Source organism: Trichechus manatus, unplaced genomic scaffold (assembly GCF_000243295.1).
Source record: "Trichechus manatus latirostris isolate Lorelei unplaced genomic scaffold, TriManLat1.0 scaffold00050, whole genome shotgun sequence".
Taxonomy (NCBI): Eukaryota; Metazoa; Chordata; class Mammalia; order Sirenia; family Trichechidae; genus Trichechus; species Trichechus manatus.
In genome coordinates, this window is record NW_004443986.1 from 5,041,181 (window position 1) to 5,058,061 (window position 16,881).

The 16,881-nt window shown below is 37.8% G+C and overlaps 1 protein-coding gene across 23 annotated transcripts in view; it reads left to right on the forward strand.

The window, feature by feature from the left end:
• The window catches only part of HDAC9 (histone deacetylase 9), a 700,487-nt gene that overhangs the window by 241,456 nt on the left and 442,150 nt on the right, over positions 1 to 16,881 (forward strand). For 12 of the 23 annotated variants that reach the window (XM_023732291.1, XM_023732288.1, XM_023732290.1 and 9 more), the window contains one exon: positions 15,537 to 15,668. The exons of the other annotated variants lie outside the window; for them this stretch is intronic. In XM_023732291.1, coding sequence (XP_023588059.1) covers positions 15,537 to 15,668 — 132 coding nt within the window. The remainder of the gene's footprint in view (positions 1 to 15,536; positions 15,669 to 16,881) is intronic. 23 annotated transcript variants of the gene reach the window in all.

The following is a 16,881-nucleotide window of genomic DNA, read 5'->3' on the forward strand; positions in this document are numbered from 1 at the left end:
ATCGGGTTTCCAAGGCTGTAATCTTCACCAAAGCAGACTGCCACATCTTTCTCCTCTGGAGCTGCTGGTGGGTTCAGACCACTGACCTTTCCATGAGCAGCCAAGCGCTTAACCACTGCGCCACCTGGGCTCCTTTTAATAGTTCATACTCATCTTTAAATGCTCAATTCCACCAGTTCTCCCTATATACTCTATATTTTATGCTAAAGATATATGTCCCAATATACCTTGTATATATCACTGTGTATATACAGTGAAACTTGTGAGAGCTGGAACTTGATGGGACTGCTTGTTTTTGCAGGTCTCGCAAGTTTTCCACCTTTGACAGGGTGCAGTCTTAACCACATTTCTGTTGCTTGTTTTAATGGAAAATATTTGAGTTTTTCTTCTCTGACAGTTTCCGCCTTACACAGATTCCAGCTTTCACAGGTTTTACTGTATCTCTATATTAAAAGTAAAATTATCTACCTAGCTGAGAAATATTTGTGGCAGCATCTGTAATTTATTGGTGTTGTATCTGCACATCTTCAGACATCTCAAAATAGGCACTCAATAAGTTTTTCTTACATAACTAAGTAAATACATACATAGACTAAAATAGGTGCAAGTGTACATCTATAAGGTCACTCAGTATAGGATCACTATGAGTCGGAATTGATTTGACGACAACGGGTTTTTTGTTTTTTGGTATACACCTATTAAAGGAGCCTAGTGGTACAAGGAGCCCTGGTAGCGCCGCAGTTAAGAGCGCAGGCTGCTAACCAAAAAGTTGGGAATTCAAATCCACTACTCTCCTTAGAAACCCTATGGGGCACTTCTGCTTTGTCCTATAGGGCCACTATGAGTAGGAATCAACATGACGGGATCAGGTTTGGTTTAGTGGTACAACAGTTAAGCACTCGCTGCAAACCAAAACGTTGGCTGTTGGAACCCACCCAGTGGCTCCCAGCTATCTACTTCTGTAAGGATTACATTCAGCAAACCCTATGGGGCAATTCTACTCTGTCACATGGGGTCACTATGAGTCGGAATTGAGTCGATGGCACAGAAGAACAATAACAATATACATCTATTTAGGTATTTTTAAAAGTTGAGAAGTTTCTTTACCGAAAATTATTTAAGAGTTTAATTTACAGTAAAATTTTGGAGGAAATGGATTGAGCCTTTGGATGGCTATAAACCGGGGAAGTCAGAAGAAAACAAAGGAAACAAAGTTTTCTCACTATCAAGGTGATGTTATAGTCCTTTTTATATTTTTATATTATATTTCTTTCAATTCTTATGGCATGAAATGCCATGCTAGAAGATGCTTTTATAATTTTACGGGAAGGAGCTGCAAATTTTTAGAAAAAACGTGAGAGTGAAATACAAAAGTAATGTATTTGAGGAAAGGAATTTTTATGGCATTTAAAATTACATAGTAGTTTACTGTATTATTATTCTATTCAATACTTGTGAGAGGAAATTAAGGTGAGAGGAAATTATATTATTGTTCACATATTCAAGCAAGAACATCAAGGCACAGGGACATTAAATACTTAACCCAAATTACATAGTTGGTGGCGGAGTCAAGACTGGAGAACAAATCCAAATTCTTACAAGTGTAACAAGGTGGGATTCAGGCTGAGAGCACAAGTAAGTACAATGAAGTTTAGATTCAGGGCTATACCCAGTGAGTTAAGGGGATAGGTGTTACATTTCTGGGCCATAAAATTCTGACTGTAAGGTTGTTTTCTGGGAGGAATTCTGTGCTATTCCAACAAGTGTCTTTATCGAATACTGGGCTACCCCAATTCACATCTCACCCCCTAAAAAGGTCCTCACCAGCACATGAGATCAGTTCATGTCTATGTTTACATATGTAGCCCTTATGAAGTCTCTGGGTTGAAAGAACATTAGAAAGTTTTAATTAAAAAATAGAATTACTTTCACGACATTTCTATTTAAGGAGTACATAAAAGATATATCTAATAGATGAGATCAATAAAAGCATAAAGTACATAGTTTAATTTTTTCATGCTTAGAAGGAAGTAATTCATAACTAAAAGAAAACTTATAGCCGAATTGAGTAATTCTGAATTTTTATTTATATTTATAGAATTTTAGCAATAAAGAGGGCTTTCTCTCAGACAAAAGATAAAAGTGAATGCATAAATCCAAAGTCTTCCCAAAGTAATGCTTACTTAAGTTGTGAAATACTAACTCAAAGTAAGACTTTATTATAAACCTTCTGTAGACCTCAGGGGAAACAAAAATTATTTTAGAAAGTGGATTGAAGAAGACTGAAACATGTTCCTAATTTAGTTTTTTTAAAATAAAGAGAATTAAAATATGTGCTGTATAGATTTCAAAATTTGTCTTTACTTAAAACCCATTGCCACCGAGTTAATTCCCACTCATGGCAATCCTATAGGACAGGGTAGAACTGCCCCGTAGGGTTTCCAAGGAGGAGCTGGTGGATTCGAACTGCTGACCTCTTGGTTGGCAGCCAAAGGTCTTAACCACTGTGCCACCAGGGCTCCTGTCTTTACTTAGGAAAATAAAGTGTTTTATATTTGAAAAATTAAAACGTATAAAGGAATTAACATACGAAGATATTCTAGGCTATATGGGATGTACATTTCCTTGACTGCAAAATATGGTATGTGTGATGCTTGCCAGAAAAATGAAATTCCTTCATTCCACATGTGATCTCGTCCATAACATCCAGTATAAATGAATTCTTAGAAATTAGAGAAGTTAAAGTTCAGCTAGTTCTCTTCCCAACAACATTTGAAACCCAGCTTTTTCATGTAAGTTTCCTTTTATATTTGGGTATATGCAAGCATGCATTTATCTGTTCAAAAACTGTTTACTGAGAACCACCATGTCTAAGTTGCTAAGTACAAGAATAGACACAAAACTCAATTATTAATTACACTTACTGTTTTAAGTGCTATCTGTGGTAGAGTAATTTCAGTGAAGCAGTGAGGGCTAGAGCCATATTGCAGTGGTTTGAGGTTAGGAAGCGGTGGTGGCAAGTGTAAGGGTAATCTTTTAAAAAACTTGACTGTGAATTAATGTACAGATGCTGGTGATAGCTAGTTATTTGAACCAGAAGGACTTGAGCATGTCTACATGATGAGACTCATAGAGACCCCACGTGACAGAGTAGAACTTCTCCATAGGCTTTTCTTGGCTATAATCTTTACGAAAGCAGATTGCAGGTCTTTCTCCCAACAAGCTGCTGGCTGAGTTCAAAGGTCAACCTTTGGGTTACTAATCAAGCTCTTAACTGTTGGAATCAACTTGATGGCACTCAACCACAGCAACCCATGATGAGAAGAAAGGGCCAGACGAGAGATGGAGTTGGAAGATATAGGTTGAATAACCTCTTAATATGCTATAATTTAACTAAGTTTGTCTTGATATTTATCTTTCAGTTAGCATATTTAATTCCTATTCCTTAAACTTGCCAGCACCCTCACCTGGAAGTTGTTATTTCCTTTGCCTAGAACTTCACTTCCCTCCCACCTCTACCTGTTGGAATCTCACTCAGCCCCTAACGACCTACACGCAAGGCAAATTAAATTCCTTTGCCTATAGAGCCCCACGCTGCTTATACCTATCACATGGCATCTGTCACAATTAGTCTATTAATTATTCTTGCTAGACCGTGCGTGTCTAGGAGACAAAGGCCCTGTATCATATCTCTGAGGCAGTCATCTCAGCACTTAATACGCCCTTTTCCCGTTAACTCATTCATTCGTTCAATAAAGAGCTAATGAGTTTATTCTATGTAGCAGGCACTGTGGAGTCCCTGGGTGGCACAAACAGTTGAGCACTCAGCTACTAGCTGAAAGGTTGGCAGTTTTTAAACCCACCCAGAGAGGCCTTGGAAAACTGTCCTGGCTATCTGCCTCCAAAAGGTCACAGCCTTGAAAACTGTATGGAGCAGCTCTGCTCGGAATATGTGGGGACACCATGAGTCAGAATGGGCTTGATGGCACCTAGCAACAGTAGACACTATATAGGTGCAAACAATGGAAACATAATTGGAAATTATGAAACTCGTCTTGGTTTTCAGTATTGTTATTTATGAGGTAGTAATTGGATTTAATTAAACAAGAAAACTACCAGTTGCCTTTGAATTGATTCCAACTCATGGCAACCCCATGTTTTTCAGTGTAGAACTGTACTCCATAGTTTTTCTAATGGCTGATTTTTGGAAGTAATCCCCAGGCGTTTCTTCCCTGGTGCCTCTGAGTAGACTTGAACCTCTAGTTTCCAACTTGAACCTCCAACTTAGCAATCAAGTGTTTGCAACACCTAAGGACTCCCAATTAAACAATGGAACCAACTAAATGCAACTTTAATTTTTACTATAAAAAGTGATTAAATATTTTATAGCTTATAATTTAGGTCTACCCAAAATTATATTGTTTGGATTAAAGTACTTTATGTTTTAAAAATGGTAATTTGTACTTAAAATATATACACAAATTTGAAAAAAAATAATCATTTCCTCCTCTCTTTCTTCTGGCATTAAAAAACAACAACATTGATTAACAATTTGTGCATTAATTCATTTATTAAGTTCTACTGATTGTCAACCGAGCCAGCTGAGCACCAGGCATTCTTATAGGTCTTGAGAAAACACTAGTGAGGAAAAGGCTGCAGGATTCCATCTATAGTACTGCTCTTACATTGAGGCAACGGTAGTCCCTGCCCTGGGCATCTGAGCTTTAGAGAGCTTTGCTCTGGCCCACAGGTACTAAAGAAATTTGCCCACCCAGAGCTAGCAACCCTCGCATTCTAGACCACACTCCTGTTTATCCCCCCTCCCACCAAAAAACAAAAACAAAAACAACCATTGCCATTGTGTCAATTCCAACTCATAGCGATCCTACAGGACAGAGTAGAACTACCGTGAAAGGTTTCCAAGGCTGTAACCTTTACAGAAGCAAACTGCCATATCTTTCTTCCATGGAGTTGCTGGTGGGTTTGAACCACTGACCTTTTGGTTAGCAGCTGAGTGCTTAACCCAGGACCCCAAAATCGTCTTCCTAAGCTGCCCTGAGCTACTTCCAAGGGCTCAGTTGTACTCTGTGCATGCCCAGTGCTGTTTGTTCCTAATCATAAGGAGTTTGCCCTTGCTGTTGATACATTGATAGTGAGAAACGTAAGAATTCAATTTCCATTTACACAGAGATTCACAGATATGATATGTGTTTTCTTGCTATATTTAAAAGCAAAACATTGTAGACCACCTAAATGCTTAGTGTTCTCAAATGCTTAAACAAAATATGGCATATTCACAAGTAAAGGATAAATAATATGATATATTCACAAAATATATTTTTTAAAAGAACATTTAAAGCCTGGAAAATAACTCATATTAGTTTTTTTTTTATTGTGCTTTAAGTGAAAGTTTACAGTTCAAGTTAGTTTCTCATACAAAAATTTACACACACATTGTTATGTGACCCTAGTTGCTTTCCCTATAATGAGACAGCACACTCCTCCTTTCCACCCCAGGTTTCCTGTGTCCATTCAACTAGCTCCTGTCCCATTTTGCCTTCTTATCTTGCCTCTGGACAGGAGCTGCCCATTTAGTCTTATGTCATGTATCTACTTGAGCTAAGAAGCACTCTCTTTACGAGTATCGTTTTATGTCTTATAGTCCAGTCTAATCTTTGGCTGAAGAGTTGGTTTTGGGAATCGTTTCAGTTCTGGGCTAACAGAGAGTCTGGGAGCCATGTCTTCTGGGGTCCCTTCAGTCTCAGACTATTAAGTCTGGTCTTTTTACTAGAATTTGAGTTCTGCACCCCACTTTTCTCCTGCTCTGTCAGGGACTCTGTTGTGTTCCCTGTCAGGGTGGTCATTGGTGGTAGCCGGGCACCATCTAGTTCTTCTGGTCGCAGGCTGATGGAGACTGTGGTTTATGTGGCCCTTTCTGTCTCTTGGGTTAATATTTTCCTTATGTCTTTGGTGTTCGTTCTCCTTTACTCCAGATGGATTGGGACCAATTGATGCATCTTAGATGGCTGCTCGCTAGCTTTTGAGACCCCAGATGCCGCTCACAAAGGTGGAATGCAGAACGTTTTCTTAATAAACTTCATTATGCTAATTGACCTATATGTCCCCTGAAACCATGATCCCCAGACCCCCACCCCTGCTACACTGTACCTCAAAGTGTTTGGTTGTGTTCAGGAAACTTCTTAGCTTTAGGTTTAGTCCAGTGGTATTGACTTCCCCTGTACTGTGTGTTGTCCTTCCCTTCACCTAAGATAATTCTTTATCTACTATTTAGTTAGTGAATTCCTGTCTCCCTCCCTTTCCACCCTCATAACCATCAAAGAATGTTTTCTTCTGTGTTTCAGCCTTTTCTTGGGTTCTTACAACAGTGGTCTCATACAATATTTGGCCTTTTGTGTCTGACTAATTTCACTGAGTGTAATGCCTTCCAGATTCATCCATGTTATGTTTCTCGGATTTCTCATTGTTCTTTATCATTACGTAGTATTCCATTGTGTGAATATACCATAATTTGTTTATCCATTCGTTCATTGTTGGGCACCTGGGTTGTTTCCATCTTTTTGCTATTGTGAACAGTGCTGCAATGAACATAGGTGTGTGTATCTGTTCCTGTGAGGGCTCTTCTCTAGGATATATTCTAAGGAGTGGGAATCCTGGATCGTATTGTACTTCTATTTCTAGCTTTTTAAGGAAGCGCCAAATTGATTCCGAAGTAATTATACCATTTTACATTCCCACCAGCAGTGCAGAAGTGTTCTAGTCTCTCCACAACCTCTCCAACATTTATTACTTTGTGTTTTTTAGATTAATTCTAGTCTTGTTGGAGTGAAATAGTATTTCATTATAGTTTTGATTTGCATTTCTCTAATGGCTAATGATCGTGAGCATTTCCTCATGTGTCTGTTAGCCACTTGAATGTCTTCTTTGGTGAAGTGCCTGTTCATATCCTTTGCCCATTTTTAAATTTGGTTATTTGTCTTTTTGTTGTTGAGGTTTTGCAGTATCTTGTAGATTTTAGAGATTAGACGCTGATCAGATTTGTTGCAGCCAAATTTTTTTTCCCGGTCTGTGGTTGTCTTTTGACTCATTTGGTGAAGTATTTTGATGGGCATAAGTGTTTGATTTTTAGGAGCTCCTAGTTATCTAGGTTCTCTTCTGGGGTTTGTGCATTGTTAGTAATGTTTTGTATTCTGTTTATGCCATGTATTAGGGCTCCTAGCATTGTCCTTATCGTAATAGTTTTTTAAGTTGGGGGAAAAAAAGAAAAACAATAAATGGAATGCTTTTGAAGAATGTATAATTGCCTAGGAAAATACTTATGATATATTATTTAATGAACCAACAGGATACAACCAAATATAATATGATTCTCATTTTCAAATACTTTTACAAACAAAACACGATGAAAACATTTTAGCAGAGTACACCAAATCCCCCCTCCCTTTTTGTCTTGAACTTGTGTGACTTACATAATCAGAAGCAATAAATGTTATTAAAAATAAACACTTTGCAGAAGACAACACTGCAAATTGAGTAACATTTACAAATATTCTTTATGAAAAAGACTAATTCTCTTAACAAAGGCATAATTAGTATATTTTCAGTAAGGAAATGGATAGATGTCTGCGGTAGTATTTATGAATCAACCAAGAAAAGTATTATAATTTCTCCAGGAAATTACATTTATATATTACCTTGAATGTGGTTAGTTGTTAGAGAATTTTTTTTAAACTTTTATATATAAATTAAAAACCCATTGGCATCGATTCAATTCTGACTCATAGCAACACTATAGGACAGAGTAGAACTGCCCCATAGGGTTTACAAGGCTATACGTCTTTATGGAAGTAGACTGCCACATCTTTCTCCTGCAGAGAGGCTGGAGGGTTCAAACTGCAATGTTTTGGGGAGCAGCCGGGCGCTTAACCACTGCACCACCAGGGCTCCTATATATAAATTAACCAACCAAAAAGCCAAACCCATTGCCGTCGAGTCGATTCCAACTCACAGCGACCCTGTAGAACAGAGTAGAACTGCCCCATAGGGTTTCCAAGGAGCGCCTGGTGGATTCAGACTGCCAGCCTTTTGGTTAGCAGCTGTAGCTCTTAACCACTATGCCACCAGGGTTTCCATATATAAATTACATCATGTTAAATGGGTGTAACAAAAATAGGTAGATTAGAAATTTTATTCCTGTTTCAGAATGTATAAAATCTGACTCATATAATTAAAGATTCATATTGCTGAAGCAAAAAAAAATGCGGTTTTGTTAGGTTAATTGTATTAAGATGAATGCTGATTTTGAAAATATGTAACTTTCATCCAATTATGAAACTTTGAATTAGATAACCTCTGCCTCTTGATCAACTAGATTAGAGAGTTTATTGTATCGCCAAAGTGTGTTTTCATAATTGTAATGATTACTCAATTGAACAGTTCACATATGGCGTAGATTTCTACATTGCTAGCCCAGGCGAGAGAAGTGACCAGGGCAGGAACTACTCCAGGAAAGCAAATCTTTGTGAAGGAAATTCAGAATAGAGTGAGTGGGTGCTGGATTATTTGTGTTTAGTTCCAGGGACAGAAAATTGGAGCATGACAGTGCCTAAGGCAGTACTGTGGATGGGAGATAGCAGCAGAATCCCATGAAAGGGAGAGGCTGTCAGATAAACGGACAGAAATCCAAGCACAGAAGGGAAGAAGAGGGCAATGCCAACAAAGGGATCTGAGACAGACAGTGGAAGGCTGATTTTCACCTATGATTATAGACCTGAAGGTGCATGCACGTAGAATTGTTGTATCTCTTAAATATTCATTAGTATAAACGTGTTAATCTAGTACTAGATTTGGTTGATAATTAATAATGTTATTAGCCATTACTCAATGGAAACATCTTTCTTTTCTCTTTAGATTCATTCCCACTGGGAATGAAGAATTTCTGTATGCCACAATACATGCTATTGAATTTTTTGCCTAGATAATTGGTGGGAAAATTATTCATAATTTAGGATTAAAAGTGAACAGAGGCAAGATGCACAGTCTCAGTCTTTGTGGATTGTGATACATTTACGATATAGAACTAAATAGAAATTATAAACAGTTAAATAAAAAAATGAGTAAAATTTATATAAAAAGTCAACTATTGACCAAAAACTATTTTAAGTATACTGAGTAAAAGAGCAAAGAAGGATCATTGTTAGTTTTGTTATTGTTGTTTTAAAGACATTGTACTAGGGAAAGGAGTAGACTAGTTGTAGCCATCTTTTCCTTCTTTTGGAAACCTGGATGGCATAGCAGTTAAGAGCTATGAAAGCCTGGCAGTTCAAACCCATCAGGTGCACTTTGGAAACTCTACAGGGCGGTTCTGCTCTGTCCGATAGGGTTACTATGAGTCGGAGTCAACTGGATGGCAGTGGGTTTGGTTTGGTTGTCCCTCTACTTATCTTTTTATTTTAATTTGTCTTGTTTTATTTTAATAAAAGCTTCCTAGTCTTATACATGGACTGCATTAAACACTCATTTATTCAACATGTATGTACTGAACAACTTTTTTGTAACAGCCAGCTAATTGAGCTAGAATCTTTATTCCGTTCCTTTAATCTTCTACCACGATATGTGCTAGGCATTGATACTGCTCTTTTATGGATGATAAAATGATTCACAGAGGTTAAACAACTTGACCAGGGTTACAGTTAGTATGTGAAAGAGTTCGAATTGGGAACTGAATTTGGTCTATTTTGTCTCAGAGGCATGTGTGGTTTTACAAAAGATAACTGTGTGTCTGTTTCTGTGAGCACTTGTGTAAAATGACGCAAACCCCCTACAACACATATGAGTCTCCACTCAGTGCAATGGTAAGTCTGGGCCTTGTCAGTTGCTTGGTGTTGAAATCCTGATTTTTTAGCCTGTGCTTCTCTTACTTTACTATTCTCTTCCCAATTTTATTCTCATAACTTGTCACGCTAAATTCATTCTGCACCATGGAGAGATCAACATAAGAATAATGATTTGAAATACCTTTAGCTCTTGAGGCATTTTTTTCAAATGTCTTGTGTTTCATTTTGTTCAGTTTTTTTTTTAAGTAAAAAGACACAAAGTTTTTAGGTCTGTCTCTTTATTTTAATATTGATTGTTTTCATTTAGATAATGATGATCCATTTTTTATGCAAGCTTATCTTCTCAGCAGGCAAATGCATTTATATGGACAGACACACTATAAAAACTTGCCTTCAGTGTCTTTGATTAATTGAGATGTAGAGAGTGATGGGTGTGGGGTAAAAAACAGAAAGGCAATTAGTGCAACTAAGCATGAAATACATTCAAATGCAAGCAGAACTTCTCCCCAGCTAGTGATCTCTTTCTGGGCTCTGAGGATTTGCATGCCATTAGTAAGTCACTGGTATGGAAATCTCCAGCCTTTGGGGAGACCGGCACATTAAAAATGGAATTAACTCTAACTGCAAACTGAGTCAGCATAATAGGTGATTAATCCTACTGCTTCAACATACATCATGCTGAGCTTTGGTGTGTGGGCTTCTGAAATGTTAGAAGCGAGTTTACAGAGCATAGCAAGGGCTAAATGATGGATATCTATCATCCCAACTCTTGGTCTCAGCACTGAGATGCACATATCTCTGTGACTCAAAACCAGTATTGAAATACAGGCAAAAACTTTAGCTAGAACCAATGGATATAGGTTTTACTTAGAAAAGTTGTATGTTGTGTAATTTGTGGAAATAAACTTACATTGCATTTTACAATATATCAGTAATTCCTAGGTTTTAAAAACCTATGTCCTCAGTTAAGGAGCCTTGGTGTGCAATGGTTAAGCGCTCAGCTGCTAACCGAAATGTCAGTGATTTAAACACACCAGCAGCTCCTTGGGAGAAAAGATCTGGGATCTGCTACCTTAAAGATTTCATCCTAGGAAGCCCAATGGGGCAGTTCTCCTCTGTCATATAGGGTTGCTACAAGTCAGAATCAACTGGACAGCACACAACAACAGTGTCCTCAATCAATAAAGATAAAAATATCACAATGCCTCAAATATTATCCTTTTCAATATTGCAATGTATGGCTTTCTGCGTATCTCCACCAGCCAGTAGAAGTTGTCTAGCTTTACTTTCTTTAGAAATATTAATGGTATCAAACACATTTTTAAATTAATTTCCAAATATAAAGTTTACAGAAATATTTATTTTTAAAGCTGCGTGTAGTACTTCCTGATTTCTGGTAATCTTTCCTTTCTTCCCTTACCCTCCTACATCCTCTTTGGGAATCTCTGACAGATGTTATCATCTCCTTTGATCACCCCCAATGTAACAGTTATTAACATTTTGGGCCAGATAATTCTCTGTTGTGGGGGATTGTCCTATGTGTTGTGATATGTTTAGCAGCATCCCTGACCTATACTGAGTAGATGTCAGTAGCAGCCCCCTGTAATGACCAGCAAAGATATCCCTGGGAGGCAAAATCTTCCCCTGTTGAGAACCGCTGGCTTACCTAACTAGACGTTATTTCATTTGATTCTACAATAACCTTGCAAGATATGTAAAACCAGTTGCCCTCAAGTCGACTCCATGGTGACCCCATGTGTGTCAGAGTAGAACTTTGCTCCATTGAGTTTTCAGTGGCTGATTTTTCAGAAGTAGATGGCCAGTCCTGTCTTCCAAGGCACCTCTGTATGGACTTCAACATCCAACCTTTCAGTTAGTAACCTAGTGAGTTAACTCTTTGCACCATCCAGGGATTCTGCAAGATATGTAGGACTGTAGTAATCAAGATCCTGACAGGAAACAGAATCCAAACCATATGCGTCCCAGACTTTTATGAAGCGACTACTTACAAAGAAGTGAGCAGGGTTAAAGGAAGTGCTTAGAGATGTTGAGTCACCCAGAAAATAGCCACAGCAGGAAGCCATTCCCATCCCTAGTGTTGAAGGAGCAAGGGGAGGAAATAGTGTTTTTGGAGCTCTGGAAGAGTTGGAGCCATGGGACAGAGACCTCCAGAGGGAGTTGAAGTCGGGAAGAGACAAGGCTATAGGCAGGGAAGTAGCACTATAGTTCATGACCCTGACCCCTCTCTCCTCCTTAGTCCTAATCACCAGTCAGTATTGCCAGTAGGTTGAGCCCAACTGAAATCCAGCCAGCAAAGGCTAGGGGTGATGCAGTCCTTGTGGTTCAGCCCTGTGGGCTCAGAGAAGGAACGAAAATGAATCTGTTGGGGCAAATAGAGAAAAGCCAGCAAAAACTATCCTCATTTTAAGATGAGGTTTAAAGATATAAAGTAACTCACCTAAAGCCAAATAGCTATAAAACAAGCATTTAAACCCACATCTATTTGACTTCATGCACTACAAAAATACCATCATGCCTGATTTGCATGAATAAGCTGATATTCAGTGAGATTATGAATTATTCAAGGTTATTGATCTTAGCAGGTAGACTCAAGACCAGAACACACTTCTCACTTCTATACTGATGATTACACTTTTATGTTGATCGTTAGAAGAAATTTAAGAGCTGTAGGTCCAGCTCATTCTGAAATAGACCTAGGAATGAAAGCTATCTGCTGATCTTTAGTCTTTTTTGTTTGTTTGTTTTTCAGAAAAGCTTGTGGAATTCTAGGTTTCAAGTAGCCTGTTTAAATGACATTATGTAGGTTTTTCCAAGCCATTGGCATATTTTTGTCTTGACTGCAGAAACTTAGCCCCAGCTTGTGAGATGTGTTAGGAGAGGGAGGAGGGTTGGGCTGAGGTTCAGAAGATTTGAGATCCAGTCCCAGCTCTGCCATCACAATCTTTGTAACCTTTAGCAATAATATCAATCGTTTGAGTTCCATAAACGTTTTTTCCCTTTCACATTTGTTCAGATCTTCACAATTATTCCCAGGTACCTAATGCGGTGGCCGTAAGTCTGTGAATTAATGAAGATATTAGACTCTGTGTTTCACAAATGAATAATCAGGCTCAGAAAGAACTAGAGTCTCACTGAACATTCCCTAGCTTGGAAGTGGTGCAGGTGGAACTCAACTCCACATCTTCTCACTGAAGATACAGTGCCTTTTCTGCTCCACCCACTGCCTTTTGAAGTGATCAATCAATATACTCCCTCTGGACAACCAATCTGTAGCGTTTATTCCACTGAGTTTCATCATAAAGTCATGTCTAGATCTGAGTGTGAGATACTTTGCTTTTTGTCCTAGGGTTGGTTGTAAGCAAGGCTACAGCTGATACCAATGTACTTAGCACCTAGGGATTCAAAGTTCCTCATTTTTCCTTTCTAAGTTGTAGATGAACATATTTACTACCTGGTGGTGTAGTTTAAGTGCTCAGCCACTAACCTAAAGGTCAGTAGTTCAAACCCACGAGGCACTCCATGGAGAAAGATGTGGCAGCTCTGTTTCCATAAAGATTTATAGCCTTGGAAACCCTATGGGGTAGTTCTGTTGTTATAGGGTTGCTGTGAGTCAGAGTCAACTCTGGGTTTTTGGTTTTGGTTTTTTGGGAACAAGATTAGTATTTCTGGAGGAATTTTAATATATATATATATATATATATATATATATAACAGGGAAACTAATTTAAGTAAATTAGTGCAGCCCCATTTTCTTACTTTAATTCTGTCTGAATTTGATGCTAGTAATTGAGACTTGGACTTCTCCCCTAAGTTAAATTAGAAGGTCTAGCAAAAACTTTAATCCTTCCCCAAAACTGTTTCTCTGCTTTGCCTCCAGGTGGGAGGCCTAGAAACCAATACATTTCAGCTCTCCAGTCCTCTGAACTTCTCATTCTTGACTGATCTCTGAATTTTTTACTTTTACAATATTTTCAGGAATAAAATCAAGTGTACAACATAAAAAAGGTAGCTTGCTTTATTATTTGTAGCTGAACTTAATCTTTCTTTCAAGTTCCTATTTCACTTAATGTAGAAAGTCTAACCAAATCCAGGAAAACCCATAGTGCAAGTCTTCTCAGTCCAAGTTTAAAATTGCAGAGAGGGCAAAAAGAAAAGTATGAAGAGAAAACAAAAGTATAGATATTTGAAGTCTGAAAGCAAAAAAGAAAGGAAAGGAAGGAGGGGGAGAGGGAAGGAGGGAAGAAGAAAGGAAAGAAAATCACTTGTAAATTCTGCTTTTGATAACTGTAGTCTAGCCAAGATAAAAAAATTCCTTCAAAGAAAATAACTTCACTAATCAAAAAAATAGCTACATTACAACATTGTACTGATGCAGATAATTAGTCACGCTTTAGAAAATCTGTGTGATAATTCTTAAGGTGTTCCTGCATGAGGAAGAGTGGAGAGGTAGTATTTTCAGTGTTTGACAGAATAGACTTGAGCTTGACTCCTAGATTCAGATCTTGGCTTCACTCTTTTACCTATATGACCTTGGGCAAGTTACTTATCCTCTCTGTGTTTTGGTTTCCTCCTTGATGTAATTAAGGTATAAATAGTATCTATTTCTTAGGGATGTTTTTTAGGATTAAACAAGTTAATATTAATAAAATTCTTAGAACATAGAAGACACTATATAACTCTATGTTATCATCACAAGTATCCAGTTCATAATTATCATCATCATTATCATTAACATTGTTTTCAACAGTACTACCACCACCACCACCACCATCATATTTCTGCTACACAAAGACCCAATCCAGTGTTTCCTTTCTTCTAATGTATTATTGCTTAAATACCTAATAAATAATTATAAATTATACAACCAAAGAAATAGCAACATAATATATCCCTTAGATATGTGTGTGAATGAAGTATATTCTCTCCAAATGCTTCCTAATTTTTTTTTTTTTAAATTCATCTGCGAAACAAACAAAAGAACATAATGTGTGTTTGTATTTTGGAACATGTAACCTGAGTCTGAACTTCCAGTTTTAATAGTTGGCCACTCTTACTTTCAACTGATTGTACACTGAATGTATAGAAAGGTTTATTCAGCAATGACTCCACTGGGTTTGGTGCTCTTATACTTAGCATGTTTTCCTAGGGTTTCAGGTTAGAAACAAATATTCCAGGAGTTAGAATAGGACGTAAATTATATGCTAGAGACAATCAAAAGCTGCCACCGAGGTGTCTTCTTATTACCAGAAGTCAGGCCAGAGTCTCCAAAATCACATTAAGTTACTGTTTTTGTGGTTACTGAGTTTCACCCTTGAGAGAATTAAGAGGACCAACAATGAAGCATAATAAATCTTACTGTGACCCAAATGTAATTAGTGATTCAACTTCTCGTTAACAAGCCCAATTCTGTTAGATAAAAGAAGTAGAAAACTTATGCTTTTGCTGTTTTCATTTTAAATAGAAAAACATTTCACATATTTCATAAAAATAATTACTATATTTGTCTGCTTAATTACTTTAATGCCGATGCCTCTTTACATGCTTGGGGTTTTAATTTTAGAATGAGAGGGGACCAAGGAAATGGTGAGCCTCTTTTATACACAGGAGCAATCGGCTCTCTATTTTTTAATTTTTATCTATTCTCTTTGTCTCAACCCCCAGCCTCTGAGCCCAACTTGAAGGTGCGGTCCAGGTTAAAACAGAAAGTGGCAGAGAGGAGAAGCAGCCCCTTACTCAGGCGGAAGGATGGAAATGTTGTCACTTCATTCAAGAAGCGAATGTTTGAGGTGACAGGTAATTGAGGACTGAACAGACTTGCACTAACAAATGCTGATACTAGGAATGAAAAACATAGTTTAGAATAAACATGCCTGCTGCATATAAAAAGTTATTTTGAGGAGAAATATTTTTTGAAAGGAAATTATATTGAAAATTCACAAGTAGTTCCGTGAACCTTGCTATGTATTCACCAACTGTGTTAAACAGGAAATGAATGGAAAACAGAGCTATGTGTCAATCAAGGCGTAACTGGGGAATGCCAAAACTCACCTTAATCTTTTTCAGAAACAGGCAGTCCATTTTGGGAATGCCAACCAGGAGAATATAAATTTTAATGAAATTTGATCAGAAATGAGCAGAAGGAGGTCCAAGAAGAACACTTCCCCCATACTCAGACATGAATGTACAAAATACATCTGGGAAACTTAAACTACGTGGAACAGCAAAACCTTGACTTTTCAACAAATTTACAGAACTCATAAATGACTTTATGTGTTTACTAGTGAACTGGGACTCATGGCAGGAGGGGGATATATTGGCTTTTATGAAGGGAAAGAAACTGTCATTTTCACTAGTCTCAAATGGAAGAGTTCTTGTTTTTTTAGCTGCCTGGTTAGTAGTGGGGTGAACAGGTTAGGAAATTCAACCTGATGTCTTACAAACCCTCCTAGTCCCAGTTGGACCTGCTCTGAAATTAGAGAAGACCTAAGGATACAAGAACCAAAAAGGCTAACCAAAATATTAATCCTGACTACTGTTTATTGAGTATCTGCATAGAGTCAGGCACTGTACCTGGTCATTTTGTTTGGTTGCATGAATAAATGAAAAGTGATAATCCGCAACTATTTTTCTCCATTCTCAAGGAAAGCTGTGCTTATACCCATGTAGTCAATGGGTATTACTTCTCCAAGATCATATCTTACCCTCTGCAGTTTTTTAAAGAGTCTTTGTTTTTTATATCACCTTTGGCCATGACAGGAGCCCTGGTGGTGCAGTGGTTAAGAGCTATAGCGAGCTATGGTTGCTAACCAAAAGGTCGACAGTTCAAATCCACCAGCCACTTCTTGGAAACCCTATGGGGCAGTTCTATTCTGTTCCTGTTGAGTTGCTATGAGTCAGAATTAACTTGACAGCAGTGGGTTTTTTGGGTTGTTTTTTGGCCATGACAGTGTCTAGTTTCGAAGACAATACAGGGGAGGATTTTGGGGCAGAGGGGATAAAGTATATT